We start from the raw sequence: 20,472 nt of genomic DNA, 5'->3' as shown, positions 1-20,472 counted from the left end.
TAAAAAAGCACACTACCGAGAATGTGACGTTATGCTCATCCGTGCGATTGTATACTGTTTTCAGAAAATGCTTTCAGAAAACATTATGTCATCCTTTGTAAGGATATCTTTGCATAGATCGCATCTAAGTTGTTGGAAAGCTGAAGGGTTTTGAGATCACAATTCCTGTTGGATATTTCCGTCTCAAATCAGGTGCACAGGATGAGTTGTCCGTCCCATTTATTCTTGGATATCTGTGCGCTGAGTGTTAATGAGGGCAGTTCTTTATTTTTCAATCTTAATTTTCAGGAAGCCGCTATGCTCTTCAAATCATAATTTGAGATTTGAGTGGTGCCATCACCATCTCTTATCAGAGGACTGCACAGTGATGCTGCGCAAAAATGTTAAGATTATTTTCTTCAGGATCAGTATCCCATACAACATCAATAGGTGTTCAGTTTCCCTAGTCATTTGCGCTTTCAGTAAAGAAATGGTTTCGTTTGATAAAAAGAGAATAAAAAAGATAAGAAAAAACCTTCAGCTGAATTGTCTTTTCCTACTCTGATACGATACTGCCATTAAAGGACTTCAATGATCGAATTAGTAAACTGCCCCTAAAATACTGGTCTGACCTGGATTGAGGAGCTCGATTCCCCGGAAGCAAGGGAGAGCAGGCATACACCAATTTCAGCAGGAGGAGAATCATACCGCTTGCCAGCTGGGTAATTGACTATGAAAGGTGACGAGGTGGCTCAGTCGGTAGCGTATGGCTTGCGGTCTAAAGACTTGTGTTCCGTCGCGGGTTCGAATCCCACTTATCTCAAGTCTAGCTGAGCAATGGTGTGTGTTGTCATACCGTCCCCTCCAGTAGAGGTACAACACTTTGCACCTCATCACTTGGATATAAAAAGTGGAAGTCCCTTGTGTGAAAGAATCACAAACCCAGACACATGAAAAGATCCCGAATCGGCATTCCGTTATCGGAAAACTCAAGGTGCATAAACCGGTAAAGTGGTCCACCCCAAGTACATGCAATTGACTAGCTAGTTGCATATTGGCTATCCAGCTATCTCGTCAGAAGGAAAAACGAAGACAAAATAAGATTAGGCGTGTTTATTGCCCTCTTTGCCATTGCACCCTGATTCGGCACCTTGGAATAGGATGGCGACCGTATTTAAGCATGTATATATATATATATATATATATATATATATATACATATATATTGAAACATAGAAAGGAAAAACTGACCAGAAACAATTGATAAATAGTGAAAACTTTGAGCAAAGAAAATGAGAAAAGAAAACGAAACCGATGGAAGCCCGTTTTCTGCGCTCAAAATTTCAATATATATATTATATATATATATATATATATATATATATATATATATATATATATATATATATATATATATGTACATATATCTTAAATATAATATTTTCATTTATTTGTCATAATCATTATTGATATGTAGGAGGATGGAACCACTCTTGGCCCTAATTGACCATTGAAGGAGTATGGAAGAGATGACAAATGGGACAAAATAGGGGTACCAGTGAATTGCAGCTGAATGCTCACAGACGCCATTTCGAAAAATGTACAAAATGCCTGATTTGACCCTTATTTGACCTTGAAAGTGACCTTGAGGGGTGATAGTGACCTTGAATTGCAGAAATAATATTTAGAATCACATTCTCTAACCCCGCAAAATCTTCCACATGGGATTCATAACATTAATCAACCTTTTCAATTTGTAGCTGCAGTTGACCTTTAACCCTTATGGCGGCCATATTGGATTCCACCAATATGGCGGCCCCAAGGGTTTTTAGTCTTGGCGCCCATCAAAAATCGAAAAAGTATGGTACAAGGGACCTATGAACCAAATTTGGTGCTTTTGGAAGAATCTGAACCAAACAACCCATTTTGAGCCCTTAGGCCCCCAACTAGACATCACATAGTCAGTACAGCCTTATAATTAACATATTAAAGCTATCTCGTGTTGTTTTGGTTTTCTACTTTCTCTCTATCTGTATTTAGTAACCTTCCTGTTTTCTTTTTATCTCTCTCTCTCTCCCTCTCACTCTCTTCTGATGCATTGTATCATCGTACATGTAATGCACGTCATCCTCATATTTCCTTAATCATCCAAACTGTTGAATTTTTGCCTTATTTCAAGAGATCATCCAGGGTTACCCTTTATTACCCTGAGCTTTTTGTGACAATAAACATGTGCTGCAATAGAAGAAAAATGACAAAACACAACCAAAGATGTAGTACAGTGAACTCCCACAATAATGAACACAGATACAACGAAATTCCAGATACAATGAAGTACAAATTCAGGCCGCAACATTAACCACTCTATGTATTTTTTATTGTTACCTCCGCCAAGGGAGGAGGCTATGTTTTTATTACCGTTGGTTTGTTAATTAGTTAGTTAGTTTGTCCGTGTGCAAAATAATTCAAAAAGTAGTTAAAGGATTTTGATGAAACTTGCAGGATAGGTTTAGAATGATACAAGTAACAGATGATTAAATTTTGGTAGTGATCTGATAATTTTGGGGGGAATTTATGAAGGATTTTTGATATTTTGGCGGGTAGGGTCAATGAACTTGGGAGTTCAAGCTGCACGTTCTTGAGGTTTTCATGCGCGCACTATTAAAAGTGCGTGCTCCACTTTCTGGAAGAGCCCAAAGAGCTTGGTGGAGAGGAGAAAAATCTCTTTGGGAAGAGCAAGATCATCGGTGGAAAGTAACTGCTTGGCGGAGGTCTGCGCTCTCACAGTGCTTTTCTAGTTTATTTATTCTGTTATAACGAAATTTTGATAAAACAAAAGAAAATTGCAGGTCCTGAGGACTTCGTTATAACAGGAGTCCACTGCAGCACACAAGAACTTGGGAGGACTTACTGCTTTTGTGCACATATCTTTGACCGCTGAGCTGTTCTGGTGTCTTCTCGTACTTCAGTCCTTTTGGCAAGTGATGGTCATGAGGGCAATACACAGAGCTGTGGTGGGCAATGGAGACAAACATCAGCAAAGGCGTGTCAAATAAACATTAAAGGGGATGGCTAGTAACCGATCAGTGGGAATGCTGAGGGATGATTGTTCCAATCCTTGTGGGATTCATTTAAGAGTACATTATATATCTACTGTTGTGTGAAAATTATTTGCTTCAGAACAGTCTCATATTCAAGTAATGTGCAGATTAATGCCCCGTCACTGACCAGGCACGCTAACCTGGAAACATTAAACTGCACATTACTTGAATATGAGACCATTCTGAAGCAAATAATTTTCACACAACAATACATAATGTACTCTTAAATGAATCCCACAAGGATTGGAACAATCATCCTCCAGCACTCCCACTGGTTCCCACTGATTAGTTACTAGCCATCATGTTTAACCCGTTGAGGACGGGCTGATTTGCTACAGCACGTATTCCCGTAGACACCTGCCTGAGTATACTCGGGACTCGTCCCCAGTGGGTTTAATTGAATGGCAGCTTCATTGGGCATGTTTATGCTTGTGAGTGTGGGTGGGTGTATTTTGTATGTGCATGGGGGGGGGGGGGGTGGAGGGTGGTGGAAGGCCTGAGGGGGATATTAGGTCTTTAGCATTTGAACTGCCTACCATCCTTGTATGGGGTGCTGGTGAGTTTCTTTGGCTGAGTTCATTCCTACAAGTGTATATCCCCCTACTCTGCAAGGCATAGTGTAATATTTGAAACCAATGATTATTATAGTGTATATTCAAGTTGCTTCAACCCTTCCTGAGACAGGGACTTTGGCCCGAGTGTACAATGCCATATATGGGGCACACAAAGGATTAAACATACATTGTACACAGGCAAGTATGAAATCTACTGCTACCTTCTGCAACCTTCAGCAGGTAGAGGTGGCTATTAAAAGAAATTTCTAGAAGCAAAAGATTTTATTTGATTCATTCTGACAATTGGAAAGACTGAGCTCTCATTTGTTATTTGTTGTAGTTGTTGTTGTTTTTTAAAACCACCCCAAAGTGAGCACGGTTATCTTCCACACCTGTTCCAATTACTAAACAAATGGCATAATCACACCTTTATAGAGATTGAACTAGGAATGTCGCTATGGTGACTGGTATGCCTCCACCATAATGCATGATTCTCCTAAAATAGGTCTATAGTACATGTGGACAATGTGTGATTACTTTTTCACATAATTGGCAAAATATTAAAATGACATGTTTGTCACAAATGAGTTGAATGTTCACCTTCCTTGACCTAGGTTTAATTGGATGAATGGGAGATCATGTATTTAGGGATTTTAGGACTTAAGATTTCTTTAAGCTATCTTTAGAATTTAAGAAAATCGACAAGGCACCTTATCCTAAATCCAGCTTAGTGTCCTCTCTCTCAGTGGAGGGGAATCAAAGCAGTGTCAATCCTTTTTTAGAGGTAACGGAAAATAAAAGCATTTTAAATCACTATGACAAAAACACTTATCATAAAATAAACACACATCTTCCACTGATAACGACACAAATACGTCTCTAGTGTGTACACATATATTGACTGTTTTGAAGTGTAAGTCCATGGCAGAATGAATTACATGCTGTTGGAATTCGAGAGTAATATCAAGTCAGTAAAGAAGAATGAAGTGAGTTAACGTTTTATACAAGATTCAGATTATCCCACAGCTGTCGGTATGTCTCAAACGGCGAGCAATTCTACTGAGGCCACTTTGGTATTAAAGCTAAAATCCCCTTTCACTGAATGTTCACATTACTGACCAGAACCGTTTTGCGGATGTAGGCCTAAAAACGTCTGATCGTTTATATTTCGATTGGTCTCTCGTTTTCCGATACCCCGTAATGTTAGCTTACTCTATGAACATAATCCAGTGGAATTAACTGATTTTGCTACAATATATATGAGAAAGACATTTATCTTTCATCCTATTTTCATACTGAAGCACGATAGACTAATTGATTTACTGCCCAGCAATAAATTCTATGCTAGGGTTGAGTAATTATTCATGTTTTCACGTAGTTTACAAGACTCGGAAGGAATTTCAAATCTAATCCTTTTTTATATTGAACTTCTCTCTTCCATAGGTGGATTTCATACAAAGTTTCTTATCTTAAAAAAGGAATATCTGATGAGTTTTGATAAGATCTTGAATTTCCATAGAGGCCCCGTGGTTTAGTTCCATTTCTGCGTCAACATAGCTGCAGGAACGGGGATGAAGCGGTCACATCCTTGCTCGAGCACCAAGGCTGGAGCTTATCCGATTTACAGCACTCCGGAAGGCCCTACCCTAATCTCATCTAGATACAAAGACTCTTGGAAACTCAGCTTCAAGCTCAAACAGAGCAGATTCAGGAGGGTATCAAAGGGCAGAACAAAATTGAAAATTACAGCGAGGTTTGCAAGATTGACAAGAAGTAGAGCTAACCAAGACAGAAGGCTGTAATGCTAACCTTAGAAAAATTATAAAAAGAGGTGATACCAAAGATCTAAGATAGGATGAGGCCGGAGGACAGGAAAAATTTCGAAGAGGAGCTGGAAAGCGTAAATAAAGGGAAGATTTGGTGTTCATTGGTGTACCGGAAGCCAGAAATGAAAATGTGGAGAGCGTCTTGGCCAAATATTTGACGAAGAAGCTATAAATTCTCCGCCAGGAAGTGAAACAATGAGTACCGACGAGTGCATCGTCTACCAGCAGCTGCTGTAGACCGCGCCTCATCAAGGCTCATTTTTGTTTTGTTTTGTTTTGTTTTGTTTTGTTTTTTTGTTTTTAAGTTCAAGCACAGGGATATAGTGCTCAGAAAGGAGAAACACCTTTTCCATACCTACTTTACTGTTACCCTTCAGAGCATGCATAGATGTTTTTAGTTATACTATTATATCGTATGTTATTATATTCTATGCGATTCACTTTTCATTTTGTATTTTTTTTCCTTGATTGAAATTACTCAAGCAATGTGATTGTTTTACTCATGCTTTAGATTTTACTATTTTTGTGCTTTGTTTCACTCCTTGCTGGTTGGAAAAATAAACTGAAATGAGTTGAACTGAAACTAATTGGTGACATGGATTTTTATAAAACATATTGTCATTATCGTTATTAAAACAGTTACAGGAAACACACAACGCTATGAATAAGCGTTTCCTGGTTTGATTCCCCTTCATAATCTCATTGTGTTTCTCTTTAAATTCCCTGTTTCTCTTCGGGTCATCTTTTCATGGAAGCAAAAAACCATACCTAAAGTGGACTCGAAATTGAGCAGCCCAGACAAAGCAATCTGGATGCTAAAAAAAAATGATGTAATAAATATCGCAGGCAGTAGTGAAACCGACTCCTCTGACAATAAGGAAATTCCGCATATTAGTAGCATTGAGAGGGCAATTACCAGTATAGGTTATAGGTACGCTATCCCTTACCCTGCACATTATGTTTATAATCATAATACCATTATCCATAACATCATCATCATTCTAATGTGAGATAATACATGTACAGTCATGTTTTCAGCTCACCTTGAATTTTTCTTGACATCTGAGCTGCGGTAGGCAATCATGCTGAAGTTGTGGGGTTCGCTGATATGCCTCCACGATGGCTGCCATAAATGAACACAGTCACACAGTGTAAATTAGCAACAACTTGCAATACAACATGTACATTGTAGATTTGCCATATACCCAGTCAGCGATAGGATAAAGACATTTGTGTGATACAGTAACAGACTGTATCTAATGAATTCTGAAAGAGAGGACATTCTGGGCTTCTCTCCATTTTAAGAGCATTTTTAAGTGCGGCAAAATGACACATCAATACCAAAGGATAGCACAATGATATTTTGGGGCATTAGATAGAATACATCAATATTCTATTAAACCTGCACAATGATCAGAACTGAGCAACTTATAATTTGTGGCAGTTAATCCAACAAAATGTGATTTAGGGAAACAGCATACATGTTCAAGTAGGGTATGTGTGATGCAGAATGAACATTTTTCAAGGCATTACTAATGATTATCATGAAGGGGAACATCATCCCCCATTCATTACTGATGCATGGTATCCAACAAAGTTTCCAAGATGTAAGTGTTCAAAGCAGTGAATTGAATGAATGATTAGATTTATCGAAATTTACACAACAGTCAAAGCTCCTGACAAAGACCATGATTCAGATTTATGCTATCAGATTCAAATGAAGGTTGAACAAATAACATGAATTTAAAACTTTCTTAAAAACCAAACCCCCTTTGGGAAAAAAAAAGTCTTTAGCAGAGGCCCTCAAATGAAAGTAAACTCATACCAGTTGGGAAAATACATCCCTATGTAAAGTTAGAATCTTGTCATGTGCTACATGTACCATAGTCCATCAGACTTTCACCTGCAAAATGTTCTCCAACTAGCAGCGAGTGCGCCATAAGATTTTTGGGTTCATATGAAGTTCTTGGAAGCCCTAACACATCAATAACTTTGTATCCCTCATTATCACAATCATCCCACAATGCAGCATACACACAGAACATTACATATTTGACAACAATTTTCTAAGTTAAATTAAAAAAAAACAAACAAACAAGAGACCCGGGGGTCTTGCGCACACCTGAGTATCGCAAGATCACCTCTGACGCAGTCACTAATCTAAATTATTCACAGCTCTACCAAAATTTGACCAGGCATGCTCAAGTAGAAGATGAAAATGTACAATAAGGGCCCAATCTTTTAAGATTCCTTAATATTGGGGGATTAGGGGCATCCTGGGGCCCCCTGGGTGGGGCAAGGTGCCCATTTTAATAAATTGAGATCCTAACACCCAAGGGATGCTACCTGCCAAGTTTAATGAAAATCCATCATGAGGTTTTCAAGAAGAAGATGAAAATGTACAATTTAGGCCCCCTTTTGGACCTCCCCACCTCTCCCCCTGCCCCCAAGAGGGGCACCCCTGGATCTGCTATAAACAAACTTGAAACTACAGTCTTTAACGTACTAACTCATAGTATTATCTTAGCTCTATCACTTCTGATTCTAGAGAAGATTTTTAAAGATTCTGTAATTTTTGGAGGTTTGGGCCCCTTGAGGCCCTCCAGGTGACTCGGTGCCCATTTGAAAAACTTGAGATCCTATGCCCCTAGGGATACTACCTGCCAAGTTTGGTGAAAATCGGTCGTGGGGTTCTCAAGAAGAAGATGAAAATGTACAATTTAGGCCGCATTAGGACCCCTTCCCACCCCCTCCCCTGGGACCCAAGGGGGCACCCCTGATTCCGCCATGAACAAACTTGAAACTACAGTCATCAATGTACTAACTCATAGTATTAACTTAGCTCTATCACTTCTGGTTCTAGAGAAGAAGATTTTTAGAGATTCCTTAATTTTGGGGGTTTGGGTCCAATGGGGCCCCCCTGGGTGGGGCATGGTGCCCATTTCAACAAATTGAGATCCTAACCCCCTAGGGATACTACCTGCCAAGTTTGGTGAAAATCAGTCTTGGGGTTTTCAAGGAGAAGATGAAAATGTGAAAAATTTACGCACGACGGACGAAGAACGATTGCAATAGCTCACTTGAGCCTTCTAGAGAAGATTTTCAAAGATTCCTTCGGCTAGGTATTAAAGCTAAAAAGAATGACAACAAAACTTGTCCAATGTCATATACTGTACCTCTATATTATACTGTTCTCCCTGTGTGTATATTTTGGCCGTTATCTCATCCTCTGCCATATGAACTTTGACAATGCTATCAGGATCCTCTGCCAGAGAAACGGGAGAAGGAAGAGTGAGCAAATTGACATATTGACCACTTAATGTAAATCATTTGCATTTCTTTGAGAATGAATGGAAGTATCAATATCTCGTCTTCACCTTTTTCACTACAATATGCACTTTGCACTGGCAACAAGCTCATAGAGAGCAGCATATTATAATCATTGTATATGGTAAAGACAATTATCAAGTATCTCCGCCCCCGGGTTTTGATAAAATTCATGATATTGTGTTCTTAAAATTGATCACAACTGGAATAATGTACATGTACATCATACTTTGTAACTGAGACTCTGTATTCTTCATTTGGTATGTCTCAAAAAGCAATCTTATGAAATTGCCACTATACTAAGCAGAATAAAGTGGCATTATACAGTCTGCAATATCGTACAAAAATCTCTAATTCAGATGTATACATTAGAAACACCTCATCACACTACATCGTAGTGTATACTTCACCAAAATGAAAGACAAATCTTGCTAAATTTGCATTGTAAACTTGATATACATTGTAACTTCAATGTAGGTACAACATTATGTACAAATTTATGCATTGCAAAGCCTGTGGCAGATGCTATTAAACACTGACCTTATCCTGTACAATACGAACAAGTTTCTCCTTATTCTGAATCCTGGGATTTACACAGTGTACAGTGTACAGTACCTTCAAGGTAGCCCATGTAGAAGGAGTCCAAATCCACGGTGTGTCCTCTCTTCTTCCCATCTCTGCCCACAGCATAGGCCTTGAAGTCTGACGAAAACAGACCATCTCGCCTGGTCAGCGCCATGTTGAACTCACTGCCAAAACACATGACCACACAAAATAATTGTGTACAGTGTTACGATTCTACAGTAATACAGTAAAATCAAGTGGATGATAAACAATCACTGAAGGTGTGAACTGTGCAGCACAAGATGAAGTATGCTTTCAATGGTGCATTTTACACCATATGTACACTGATTAGTTACAAGATACAATGAACAGCTGAGGCATAAGAGTAGAGATTAAAGTAATATCAATAGGCTATAATATCTAACCCTCGTATGTAAATGGAACTTGAAAGCCCAATACTACAAATTTTAAAGTACAGTATGGTGCTATGAATACAGTTGTATCCTTGTATATTTTACACCTGTACTATTAATGCAAAAGAGCACTGCTTGCTACATGAGCACTTTGAGATATTTTCTATCCTTTTGAGTCAGAGGTCAAATAAATGTGAAGTGCAACTCTATGCACTATGATCAATCTGACTCCCTACGTGAACATGTCTGGTTACCTCTAATATTTCTCTGGAGTGAAATTAGACGGACAGATTTTGCATTTAATTTCATCAAATCTGAACAAGGAACTATAATTTGACAGTTTTAATTTCCCTTTAATATCAATACATGTAAGTCATATTGGCTTCAATATCTGTAGTACTCATTGTCATCAACTCATCAGCTCAACATTTTCCTTCAAATTGGTTTGCCAACAAAATGTCACAAATGATCAAGTTTTTCAAGAATGAATAGCAAAGTCAAGTGTACGACTTCGTACAAGTCAACCCCCTCTCTTCACTTGCAAATTAAAAGTCATTATTGCCACACATGTAGTACATGTACTATACACTTTTACATTGCATGTCGTTGCACTACAACTAAAATTTTGCAAAAAGGACAGAAGTTTTTCAGTTTGATTTCCTGGAAAATGACACCACGGCAGATTTATGTATTGGTGGATTGGAAACTAATGAGGCTACTGTACTTTAATAAATTGACTGTGAAAATATGTGAAGCCTTCGAGAATTAGATATTTTCCAAATTTTACATCACACTAATATTAACAAACCTTTATGACAAACAAAATATTCCATAAATAATTGATTCTACTCTGTGTAAAATGTATTATTGTATTTGGTGTATTCTTATACACCTTAGAGCCAGCAAGAACTACATGCAGAGTGGAATTGCCAGTAAGTTTTTGAAAACCAGCCAAACAACAATTTCCAGGTTTTGCTGCCAGCTAAAACTTTTAAATCAGGTTTAAACCTGCAATCTGTGCCCTCATCACAATGTTTTCAAGTATCAAATGGCTCCCAAATACAATGTATGACTCATAAATGCAATATAATATCAATAAAATGACAAAGCACTTCCTTTATACAAGATGTAATCTTTTAATCTTGCTCAACCCATCAGTTTCAGAGTTGGCGAGATGGGTGAAATGATCTCCTAAAGTTGTGAGAAATTCTGCTCAAACAAGTCTGTAGTTTGCCGCTGTATCAAAATGTACACAAACTCTATTAGTACTGCAAATTCATGGATTTGTCATGAGTTTATAAGTACTGTATGAGCTGAAATTTTCATGGTGGTTTTATTTTTGCGAATTTCGCGAATCACCTTTGAACAGCGAAATAACAACACGCGAAAATAACAACACAAGAATAGCTAAGTTCAGTTAGACCCTCGCAACCGCGAAATTAACAACACGCAAAAAAGTCCTCCAAGTAGCAATTCGCGAAAATATCTGTACGCGAAAATTTCAGCTCGTACAGTATGTGAATATTCCATGTACTGAAGTACATATGTTCAGAAGTCACCCAGTAAATTGTCAATCCATGTTACATGTGTACAGTATTGTACATTACACATTAAGTCTAGAAATGGTATAAAACACAATGTTCAATGGAACTTTAGAGCTGAAATCATCTTTTCCATGGTATCAACATTAGAATATTCAGTTGAAAAACAATTTCGTTTCAATGAACATTCATTATTTGACCTTCATTATGTTAATAGTACATGGAAGTCTGTCCAGCATTGCATAAGATTACCGATACATGTTTAAATCCAAAAAATTCTGATTTTGGCAAAAATTTGAATAACACTGCAGATTGCTAACTTTGAAGCAATTTGGGGCAAAGTTATCTCTCATTATAGTGTTTTGAAAGGGGGGGGGGGTAATTTGCATATTGGAAACAGAAAATAGAGCAACATCCCAGAAATGTACCCTTTTACTGTGGAAATGCCCATGAACAATGAAGTACTGAAATCAATGTGCTGTTTTGAATTTAAGTGTGTACATGAATGTACTTGTACATTGTATGTGTGTACATGAATGTACTTGTACATCTAGTATTGTATGGGTGTGACTTTTCTTCTTTTTTTTTTTCTTTTACTCTACCTTTGTATGAACCAATGGAACAATACACTAAATACTGGATATGGTATAGCAATTTTAAACAGTTTCTGGGATTTGACAGGTTTTTGTCCAAGTACTCTGCAGTGCTCTGGAACCCCCCCCCCCCAAACAAACAAACAAACAAACAAACAGACAAACAAACAAACAAAACAAAACAAAGCAAAGAAAAAAACACAGTGCTCTGACAAGCTACTTATTAATTGACCCTCTCAAATTACCACCCCCTGTCATTTACACTGACATTGAATACACACAACAGCTACTGATGGTAATGACTGACTAACTATTTAATAGTACAATGTACACTGTACTGTAACTCTGAAATCCCCCAGATTTTGTACACTGTAGACAGCCTGTCCTGCTTCTCAATTATTACTGTATACACCATATATTTAGCGAGTCAAAATTTTTGCGTATTGGGACTTCCCGACGATTTCGTGAGTGATCGTAGAGTACTGTACACTAAATGGAGAAATATGTGTGCGTCATGTTCATTATATGGGGATTAGAGTCATTATTTTCATGTGTCTTTAATTTCGCGAATAGCACCTGACTCGCGAAATTCGTGAAAATAAAAACCTCACAAAATATTCAGCATACAGTATGATGTACTGTAGGCCTACATAGCATGCTTGATACTCAAGCACCAAATACTGTACCATACAGTAGTTTTAACGCATAAAAAGGCAAACTTCTGTGTGTGCGGATCTTCTTCTACACAACATTTGGCAAGAAGTCAACTATGAGTCATCTGTATCATACAGAAATCATGTTCAAATGAAATATAATCAGCACCCAACAAAGAAAACATGGATTTACAGAAGCCAGAATGTATCTACAGCTTGCAACACAAGATGCCTTAATTTAAAGTGGGACATTAGAGTACAGTACAATTACAAATTGTACATTTCCTCTAGAACTGAGCACCTCTCAAATATTGTACAATATATGCACTCTCTCAGTTGAATCACTTTTTACTCTTTTTCATGTGAACCTGTAAGATGTGACTTTTCATTCTGAAAACCCTGAGTCATACAACAATGAGTTTTAACTGATCCAATGAGGTTCTTCTTCACGATGCAGATTTGCGACATGATGTCTAATGCTTCCTTAAATCCGTAAAAGACAGTAAAGCCCCCCCCCCCCCTCCCCAACCGAGTGAAGCAACTACTGTTATTTTCCTTCAGTTTTGAAAACCGCCCTCCCTCATCATACATAATGTATTCATGACGCACACAGTCCAAGCTTGGTGAAAAAATATTTACAATTTGTATGTATTACATGCACACCTTGTGGACAACCCCAGAACAAGTGTACAGTATTTATCCCAGAAAGCTTAACAGTCCAGCCTTGTGTTAGTTGCCTAGCAACAACTACTGCACACTTTGTGATTCCAAACAGGATGAGACTTGAAAGGTCTGCATGTATCAAAATAATCACGAGGCTATAAAGCAGGTAAAAGCAAAATACGCCTTACTCAGATTACCCAAAAGTAGCATAAATACATAAAATTCAAATAATGACATACATGTACGTGTTCAAACTGTCTACAAACTCCCTTTTACACTGTATACTCGATTCGTGCTGCATGTATCACATGTAATATTCTCCAATGTCACACGATAAACTCTCTCTGTTTAAAATGACAATACTTCATTACGTAAATACACTACATACTGTACATGTACATGTACATGTATATGTTTAGCAAGTCTAATTTGTTTGTGTGCATCGGGACTTACCAACAATTTTGCGAGTGGTTACCTTGTCAATTTGCGATCATTGGAGTATCAGTAATGGATGTCCCATTCATCTCAGGATCAGAGAAGTTCGAAAGTTTTAAAATTTGCGAATAGTGCCCGACTCTTGAATGTACAAAAAAAGAGAAAAAACTAGAAATGTCGCTAAGGCGACTGGTATGCCTCCGCCATAATGCATGATTCTCCTAATACATTGTAGGTCTATAGTACATGTGGACAATGTGTGATTACATTTTCACAAAATTGGCAAAATATCAAAATGACAAGTTTGTCACAAATGTGTTGAATGTTCATCTTCCTTGACCTACATGTAGGTTTAATTGGATGAATAGGAGAGCATGTATTTGGGGATTTAAGGACTTTAACTTGACTTTGACCCATTCATAAGTTTATGCATTGAGTAATTTTCAAGGTATGGAGAAAAAGTGCAATTTCTCTATTGAAAAGTACATTGTTACCATTTTCATCTGGCCTTTCACCCTAAAAATAGTAAAATTCATCTATAGGATAATCACTGTCAGGCAGAACATGCATACAAATGTAGTAAGTTTCGGGAAGATAACTTGAGCCACTTCCGAGATGTGGAGGAAAAAGTTAGTTCAGCACTTTCCCTTGAATTTTGACCTTTTGACCTTTGCGGCAAAAAAAAAACCAAAAAAAAGTTTCTAGAGAATCTCTATTACTGTAGGTTATTGTACGTATGCATACACCAAGTGTAAAAAAAAAATAATAATAATAATCCTGCTGGCATTGCATAAATATGAGGGAAATAGTAAAATTTTGAAGTGTTGCCCTTGACCTTTGACCCCTGACCTTTGACCCCATGAACCCTAAATCCTCTAGATAATCACTGCCAGTCAGTACATTATACAATGTTCAATGAAGATACCTTGAACAATTTCCAAGGTACGGAGAAAAAAGTAAAGTTTTAATATTTTTACTTGACTTTTGACCTTTGACCTCATGACCCCAAACTTTCACCAGAGAATCTTAATTGGGTAATACATGTATACACTAAGTTTCAAGAAAATATCTTCTGGCATTGCATAGATATGGTGGAAACAACTTATGTGTATGTATTTGACCTTGACCTTTTACCTTGAGCATGTGCACCCAAAAGTTGATAGGCACAACTTCACCCCTAATACACATGTACACGTTGTATGCCAAGTTTCATTAGGATACCTCAAAAGCTTTTTTAGTTACGCTGTCTACAAAATTCATTACGGACGGACGGAAGGACGGACGGAAGGACGGACGGACGGAAGGACGGACGGACGGAAGGACGGACGGACAACCCGAAAACATAATGCCTCCGGCACCACTTCGTGGCGGAGGCATAAAAAAAAACAACAACTGTGATATCAGGCATCCATGTACACATGTGCAGTATCAAAACCTAAGTATGGCTATACACAATGTTTGCAGCACTCTCTGAGTTTCGATGAGTCATTGTATGCACTTTCTAATACTTTAACAAGAAATTTGTAGTGGGGCTACAATGCTAGATGAAAAATATCAAGAACCACTGTATTCACTGATTTTCTATGCTTTTGTTTGACGGATGTTGTGTACCTTAAAGCAAAGTTAATAAAAGCACCTTTAGAGAATTGCAGTCAATATTTTGTAAAGCCCATCGTGCATTGTATGCAGTACTATTGTACATTTTGCAGCTGTTGAGTGCAGCATGTCTCTCGACTGGATGTTTGCATCCTTTCACTCTCAGTACAAGGTACCCAGCAAATTTCACGCAGTTGCAATTATGAAAGGTATCATGGGTAAAAATCCTAGGTAAATGCCACTAACTTTTAAGAAATTTTACCCATAAACCTTCCTTTGTAAACTTCCATGTGAAACTGTAGTGTGAAAGGCATTGTGGGTAAATCCCCCCGAAACAAAGGTCAACATTGTACCAACATCTTGCGGGCCATTTCGAGTATGTGCCATAATGCATACTACACTGCAGAAGGCCGGACATCATGAGAAATTCAACTTGGAGCTCATCAGCAGGTGTTCCACATTTGATTCCCCGAAGAATCCCCCCCCCCCCCTCCTCCCAGGTGAGCTCCAGAGTGACTACATGTAGTATAAATCATGTACAATGTATAAAAATTTATAAGATTCTACTGAGGAAGTGTTTCCTTTGTGCCACAATGCTCGGTTCCTACAGTAGTTTTCACAACTTGATAGCTAACATTCAAGGAGCTATAGCTCAGGGACAAGAAGCAGGATGCTGATCAGTTTCCTCATTTCCCATCCTGTGTTCCTGTGGCCTATCAGTCTCCCAATCACACCTCAAAATTCCTTCAGTCTTGTGATAGGTGTATGAGGTGTCCAGGTCACACTTGATGTACACTGTATGTACACAGTTTAAAGGTTATTGATACCAGTAGAAGGTGTACCAAAGTACAGCTGAGCATACATTATGTACACTGTACATTGTACAGTCAAAAGTTGCGGAGAGGGGGAAAGATGGAGTATGTATTGTGTGATGGGTAAAAAGATAATTTCCAGTTGTTGTTTTCAGGCATTTTCTTGCTTTCAATTTACTTTAATTTCGGTTAGTGCTTAACTATCATGTATTAGTATCCCTTTCTTTCTTTCTTTTTTTTGGGGGGGGGGGTGTTGGGTTCGAAGCATGAAAAAGGTTAAAATGAAAAAGGATGACAGACTTTCTCTCGAAATATCAGTTTAAATTCCTTTTGTAGTCCAAGCTACGCATAAAAAAAATAAAACAAAAACAAACACAAAGTTGATGTTAAGGGACTGTACAGTACTGGTTGAGGTGGGGATTCAGGTTTACAACATTCCTGAGTGAGATAATGAGAAACCTCTTGTGAAATATGAAAGAGCATGTGATTTTAAGACAGATTCAACGTTTATTTGATGGAAATTGGTTTTCAAATGGCTTAGATATCCAAAAAAGTGATAATAATAAAAGGCGACAGGCCACGTTTTTTATTAGGATCTCGTTTCCCCTTGTGTTTTGATATCTCGGCCATTTCCAAACCCATTTTCATCAAATAAACTTTTGACACCCCTTAGAATGGCATGCTCTTTGACATCTCATAGAGTGGTTTCTGAATATCTCGCAAAACGTTAAAAGCTAAATCCTCACCTCAACCAGAAGTGTACAAACCCTTTAATTCACAAAGAGTACCGGTAACAAGAACATGCTGTACATTTTATGTGTACGTATCTTGTATACACTGCTCCACACCATAAGCACATCTGACTTACTTGCCCAGCATATGCAGTGATAACCTTCTGGTCCCCTGCTCCACCCCATCAGTGCTCCTCTTGGCGAAGTGGTGGCGAATGCTGGAGCTGTGGATTCCTTCATAGTGGTGCAGGACATGGTGTAGACTTCCCGTCACTATGGGAGGGCACAAGAAGATTATTACAAGATAATGTAATGGTACAGTATTGTTGTTTACGTACATTGTGTTTGGGTTTTCATTCTCTTCTATCTTTTCTATTCATACCCGGATGCAAAGATGCTGGACATGGCTAGCATGATTCACACACACTACAATGTACATCTTTGGGATGAAATGCAATTACAGTACAGTATGGTAGGTCAAAGTCAGAAACAGCCCCACTAGGGAATTTGGGAGGATACATTGGATAATCTCAAATCACACTTCATGTTCAATCAAGAGCATCATGCATACTGTACAATTGAACATATACACTGTATATGTTTCAGTATAACCATACTGTACACACTACATGTATGTATATAGTCTACACATAGTTGTACAGATGACATTTCAAGACTCGTCTTTGCCAGTTTGTTTATTTTTGTTTCCTTTTCCTGCTATATGTTTAGATGTGAATTACTTAGTGCTCTATTAGGTCTAATACATATTGCATTGGCACAGTTTTTTACAGACCGTGTGTACATTGTAATTTGTACTGTATAATGTACAGTCTGTATCTCAGGGAAAATTGAAAGTCCTACTTACATTAGGCCTAGGTGAGATTTATTTCACTGACAATGACAAAAACCTAGGCTTCTGATTGCAAAAGCAAAGTACCATACATCCCATGCATGAGACTTTTAATTTGACTATCAGTTTACAAAGAAAAGGATGGTGATAACATAATAGAGGACTTTGCTTTCAGGAAAACAAACAAACAAACAAACTAGTAATGGATATACTCCCTTTGTAGTGTATTTTGGCCAAATACTGTAAAAATGGATATTTTCGCACAAATAATTTTTCGCACTCGGCAGGGTAAGAAGACTTCCGCTTGTTTTAAATTCCGCCGAATCAAGACATCAACTACTGGAACATACACTGTATGGCAAGCAAATATATTCGTGTGCTTTTATTTTCATGCTAATTTCGGGTTGCGCGAAATGCGCAAAAATTTCAACACCGCGAAAATTTCCACTTTTACAGTAGAGATTTCAAGAGATACTGCTGGCCATATGGAGGGTGTCACATACAATCTTTAACGTTCGGATAGTAAAATATCTTGGTCCTGAAGTATTTTTACAGTAAGTATCATGGTCTAAGCTCACACAATACAAATGTGGTGTCTCTAATAGATTGTCTGCCAGCAGTACACGATGGTAAGCAATTCTCTGATAGCCTTTCAATGCCCCAAGACAAGATTCTTTTTGCCAATCAACAAAGAACAAACAGGTTGGTTATCTGCCTATCGATATGCAGAAGCAGTCTGAAAACTACCAGCTCATTGACACGCTATTTTACACATACATTGTACTAACTCCCCATGAGAACCATAAGTTTAATATGAGCGAATGCACTGTGTGAGCTTCTACACTTAAAGGGGAAGGCTAGTAACTGATCAGTGGGAATCAGTGGAAATGCTGGGAGATGATTGTTCCAATCCTTATGGGATTCATTCAAGAGTTCATTGTATATCTATTGTTGTGTGAAAATGATTTGCTTCAGAACAGTCTCATATTCAAGTAATGTGCAGATTAATGCTCCGTCACTGACCAGGGACGCTAACCTGGAAGCATTAAACTGCACATTACTTGAATATGAGACCATTCTGAAGCAAATCATTTTCACACAACAATAGATATACAATGAACTCTTGAATGAATCCCATAAGGATTGGAACAATCATCTCCCAGCATTTCCACTGATTCCCACTGATCAGTTACTAGCCTTCCCCTTTAACACTTTGTAGTGATTTGATCATGGCACCATCTACACGAATCTGTCCTCCCTACAAACATGTACCATTAGCCTTCATTCTGTAAAGAAGATTCTGTGAAACCAGACGTACAGTAGTCTCTTGGGATTACATGTATATATCCCCGACAATACACTGATCTCTCAGTCAACACTGCAAGCATCAAGTAACACCAAAATAACACTTGGAATGACAGATCTAACTTGGCAATGCAATGATACTGTAATCGTACACCAAGCAACATGTATCACAAAATATGCAGCAAAAAGAATAAACAGGTTGTTGCATTGCTGGTAACTTCAAGTTTACATCCATATGGCCCATGATGAACTAGGCTGAACTTTGTTGAACTTTGCTAAACTTCACTGTTGACCAGCTACACAATGGGTCATACAGACTGTCGAGTGTCTGATTTGATTTTTTTTTTTACATTGTTCTAAATTTCTAGAGATCAATAAATCAGCCTCGTCTTCACTTCACAGTGGCCTCCTGTTAACTGTACAGTCGTAATATGGTCGGCCCCTCACAACACGAGGGCCCTACTCTCCTCTGCTGGTCGCAGTTAGGATAAATCCCTGCAGCAGCTGGTAGAAGAAAGATAAACGGGGTCACGGATGGATCATGGAAGAGGTGAAATAAACATACAAATTTTGTACGACACCCAACAGTGCAACACCATTCAATGATCAACTAATTAATTGTTAAAACACAACGATGAGGGTTCCATTACTGTAGCAAAGGCGTTTATGGCAGAATGTTGTTATAATCATGTATAATATTGGCCTACATATGTATGCATGCTATATCATCATTCATAATACTGCAAACTGTAGTGGTGACTGTTGTATACTAACTTTTAGTGTAACAGTTAGGTTTATGCCAATGCCAAATGGCAATGTTATTACCATTGTTAATAATGCAATGGCAATGGCAATGGCCATTGCACGCACTGTCGACGAAATTGAACCAAACTTACCAAACGATAGACTGGCGAGAAATATGGATATGAAGAGCGCCGTTACATTTGTCATGGTCTTCATTCTCAAATGAATGCTTGTACTTGATATTAGATACACTTTCCTCTTAACTCAGAAAACTAAACAGAATCGGACGCTCGTGATCACAAGAGAGGAAGTGATGACTGCAGTGCCCATTTATTCCCGCAGCAGTTTGAGCAGCTACAAGTTAGTACGGTATACAGCTATCACATAGGCTCACATTATTCACACGTACAGTACTGTACGTACGGGATGACGGGACGGGGGACGTACCATTCGGAATACATAACAATGCCCAGGGGAAAATAGAGCTAAGGAGAGCCGTAAGATGGCGCTATAACACTTGACGCTGACGAGCCATTTTGCCCACCGTTCACCCAATAATCATACTCCTACGCGATTAAAATGCAGTATGCCACGAGAACTATTTTTATTTTACTCACAACCAACAAAAATGAAAGTGTCAATCTAGGTCCCTTCGTAATTTGACTAGACGGATTTTTGATAGGTTTCAGCATTTACAGTTGAACATTCCTGTACCTTCCCCATCTACCTGACTCTTTTGCACTCCTCAGTATCTCACTTTGAAGTTTCTGACAATTTCTGTATTA

General features: G+C 38.2%; 1 protein-coding gene across 1 annotated transcript in view; it reads right to left on the bottom strand.

Annotated features, from left to right (window-relative positions):
• LOC140240307 (ADAM 17-like protease) overlaps positions 1–20,010 on the bottom strand; it is a 54,401-nt gene extending 34,391 nt beyond the window's left edge. The window contains exons 1-6 of the mRNA XM_072320090.1: positions 19,840–20,010; positions 16,926–17,061; positions 9,403–9,536; positions 8,637–8,725; positions 6,504–6,583; positions 2,891–2,988 (exon numbers count right to left, since the gene is read on the bottom strand). Coding sequence (XP_072176191.1) covers positions 2,891–2,988; positions 6,504–6,583; positions 8,637–8,725; positions 9,403–9,536; positions 16,926–17,061; positions 19,840–19,903 — 601 coding nt within the window. The 5' untranslated portion in view covers positions 19,904–20,010. The remainder of the gene's footprint in view (positions 1–2,890; positions 2,989–6,503; positions 6,584–8,636; positions 8,726–9,402; positions 9,537–16,925; positions 17,062–19,839) is intronic.
• Between the last annotated feature and the right edge of the window lie 462 nt (positions 20,011–20,472).

Source organism: Diadema setosum, chromosome 16 (genome assembly GCF_964275005.1).
Source record: "Diadema setosum chromosome 16, eeDiaSeto1, whole genome shotgun sequence".
Taxonomy (NCBI): domain Eukaryota; kingdom Metazoa; phylum Echinodermata; class Echinoidea; order Diadematoida; family Diadematidae; genus Diadema; species Diadema setosum.
Note: the sequence above shows the minus strand (reverse complement) of the source record. Positions and strands in the feature narration are given on the sequence as shown.